The sequence below is a fragment of the Phycodurus eques genome, chromosome 4, assembly GCF_024500275.1.
Source record: "Phycodurus eques isolate BA_2022a chromosome 4, UOR_Pequ_1.1, whole genome shotgun sequence".
In the NCBI taxonomy this organism is placed as follows: domain Eukaryota; kingdom Metazoa; phylum Chordata; class Actinopteri; order Syngnathiformes; family Syngnathidae; genus Phycodurus; species Phycodurus eques.
This window is the reverse complement of record NC_084528.1, coordinates 20,716,552-20,719,500: the sequence shown is the minus strand read 5'-3', so window position 1 is coordinate 20,719,500 and position 2,949 is coordinate 20,716,552. Positions and strand designations below refer to the sequence as shown.

At 45.1% G+C, this 2,949-nt stretch overlaps 1 protein-coding gene across 1 annotated transcript; it reads right to left on the bottom strand.

The window, feature by feature from the left end:
* Nucleotides 1-875: 875 nt before the first annotated feature.
* uts2r3 (urotensin-2 receptor 3) lies at nucleotides 876-2,024 on the bottom strand. Its single transcript, XM_061675681.1, has one exon. The coding sequence runs from the start codon at nucleotides 2,022-2,024 to the stop codon at nucleotides 876-878; it is 1,149 nt and encodes a 382-aa protein (XP_061531665.1).
* Nucleotides 2,025-2,949: the final 925 nt, after the last annotated feature.

The window sequence follows — 2,949 nt, the reverse complement described above, 5'->3', positions numbered from 1 at the left end:
CTGGAATGTCTTCTTTTTGATACACCTCTTGTATTTAAAGTCATTAGAGTCAGTGCATGTAATGAAGTGTCCAGTGGTGTTCATTTTACCCCAGTAACAGATCAAATGACTCAGGGAATTGCAGAAAGCATAGTCTTTATTTAGAACTCCATATTAAGCATTAATATAAACATCAGTCAGTGACAGAATTTAAGCCATGCAACAGCATTGCATGTTCAAACCTAGCAACATAAAGTGTATTTTAAGTTTAAGAAAAGCAAACCAAAGACTCACTAAAACTCAATTCACAATGCCTCCGAAAAATCCCAGAGATACAGACCAGTCGACAACTGCAAATGTCTTCAAAAGAAAGGGGAAAAAACATTAAACTTTTTTTTCTCAGAAAACTAGCAGAAGTGCATTAATATTTTACTGGAAATGTTTGTGCATGCAAAATCTTCATTCAACAAAGGAACAATCAAACAAAATGCCATTCTTACGGCTGGTATTTGGTTAATTTAACTACAATAATAATCATAATAATCATAACCACTTACCTACAGTGATTAATTTTTACAATATTTTTTTACCCAGCAGCTCACAAACCCTTTAGTTAGACTATACTTAGTCATTAGGCAGATTGTCATTTTTGCACTACTTAAAAAACAAATAAAAAAAATAACAAATAATATGGACTGTTTCATTTTGAACCTGATAGAAACCTCTTTTACAAAGTGCTGTGATTTGCTTGGTGCAGTTAACAAGCTGAATCATTGTTCTTTGGTGTCTATTGAAAATAATTAAAAATTAATTTACAGTTCCTTTCTTCACAAGTGTCTTTGTGAGAAAACACATATAGGAAGGCTCACATTATTGTGTCAGGTGATACAACAAAACTACTGCAGCGGACTGCTCTTGCGGCAGAGCTGATTCACTGATGTCAGCGTCTGGCGGTTGCTTCTTCGCTTCCCAGTCAGTAGCGTGTAGAAGAACGGATTTACACAAGAGTTTCCGTAGGTCAGTCCTGTGAGGATCCGGTTCACCGTCACCTGAGTGCCCACCGGTACCGTCCTCAGCATGTCGGGCTTGTATAGAGGCAGGAGCTGCCAGATCCAGAAAGGGAGGAAGCAAGCCCAAAAGGCCAGGACGATGCCCAAGATGAGTAGCAGGACTTTGGGTTTGGGAGCACGGGCAGGGCAAGCAGTACTAGTGCCAGTACCCCATGGAGCCCGGGTCTGAGACACCCAGTAAAGTCGGCCGAGAGTAGCGTAGAGAGCTCCGATAGCCAGGCCCGGGCCGAGAATGCTGGTGCAGAAGAGCACGCTCAAATAAGCCTTGGAGCTCTGTTCGTCCCACGCGGGCACACACAGTTGACCCTCCTGGTTTTCCCCATCCTCCAGGTGCAGGGTGATCATCATGGGCAAGCTCAATGCCACCGCCAGCCCCCAAGCCAAGCTCACTCGCAGCAGGCCCGACGAGTTGGTGGAGGAGGTGTGCAGGGGGTGCGCCACGGCCCGGTAGCGGTCAAGGCTCATGGCGGTTAGGGTGAAGATGGAGGCGTGCATGGTGAGGAGGTCCAGGCTCAAGAGGAGGCGGCAGCCCAGCTCGCCGAAGGCCCAGTCGGACGCCAGACTGTCGTAGACGATGAAGGGGGCGGTGAACAGGTAGAGCAGGTCGGCCAGAGCCAGGCTCAGCACCTGGAGATGAAGAGAGGATGAGGAGGAGGAAGAGGAGAGGGGGGAGGAGGAGGGGGAGAGAGAGGAAGAATTGGAAAGGCAAGAGGGTGCAGGTACTCTCATTAAGCAGCATGTTAGTCCCACTCTGCTTCTCCTCCTGCTCCTCCTGCGCCTCAGAAGAAGGCCCAGAGTGTACAGGTTGCCTATGATGCCCAGGAGGGAGAGCAGGGAGAGAAAGGAGCAGAACACAGCAGTGGATGCAAGGCTGGGCGATGGCGATGTGGAGGGAGGGGTGGAAGCCAGAGAGAAATTTGGAATGATTGGGAAGGTGTACGGGGAAGGTGGAGGCAAGGAGTGCGACGGGTCCATTTATGAAATTGTTAGCTTGTTAGAATGTCAGGAGGAATAGTGCAGGCAAGTGAATATTATTGAAAGATCAAGCTGTTTTAGGAAATAGATGAAAATCAGCAGAGACAGATTCAAGGTGATGAAGACACAAATGGATAGATGTTATTTTCTCAACATTTACATTTGTTTCACAAAAAAAGGAGTAAAAGAATCAGAATCATCTTTATTTTGCCAAGTATGTCCAACACACCAGGAATTTGTCTCCGGTAGTTGGAGCTGCTTTAGTACGACAACAGACAGTCAATTGACAGAGAATACTTTTGAGACATAGACATTGAGAAAAGCAACAGAACACATTCAGTGTGAAGCAAGGTGATATATGCCTACTTCAAGTGTGACGCACAAAGAAAATAAAGTTGTGTAAACATACAGTAAAAATGAAAATGTCAGCGAAACGTAGATGGTTTATGTATTATAGCGCAAACCATCCGCGGTTGGCAGAGCTTTCCCAGTTCTATGGATTCCCTGGGAGTTGGGCAGAGCAGTCCTGGTTTTCGTAAATAATTACATTTTCAAAGTAGGAGGTTCCGATTGAGGCTGTAAATCTCGACAGAAACATTTGAAAGCCCTGCCCTTTCTTCAGGTCATCTGTTGGACACCAATAAGATTAAGTGGGACAATTGAGATACCTGAAGCCATATCGTTCACGATTGTTTTTTCTTGGTTTATGTTGCGTGATACTGTGTGCGGGGACCTTTTTCTCCCTTTGTGCACTAAAATCAGCCAGTGAATGGACAACATGAGACTCAACTGACACTTTTGACTTTACATTTTAAATCGTGATATGAATTTTGGTTTGCTCTGACAGCCGCCATATTTAGTTAAAGATTCATGATAGGCATTCGCAGCAACATCAAAGTGTTCGTGGCGTGCCTGATCCCCCGTG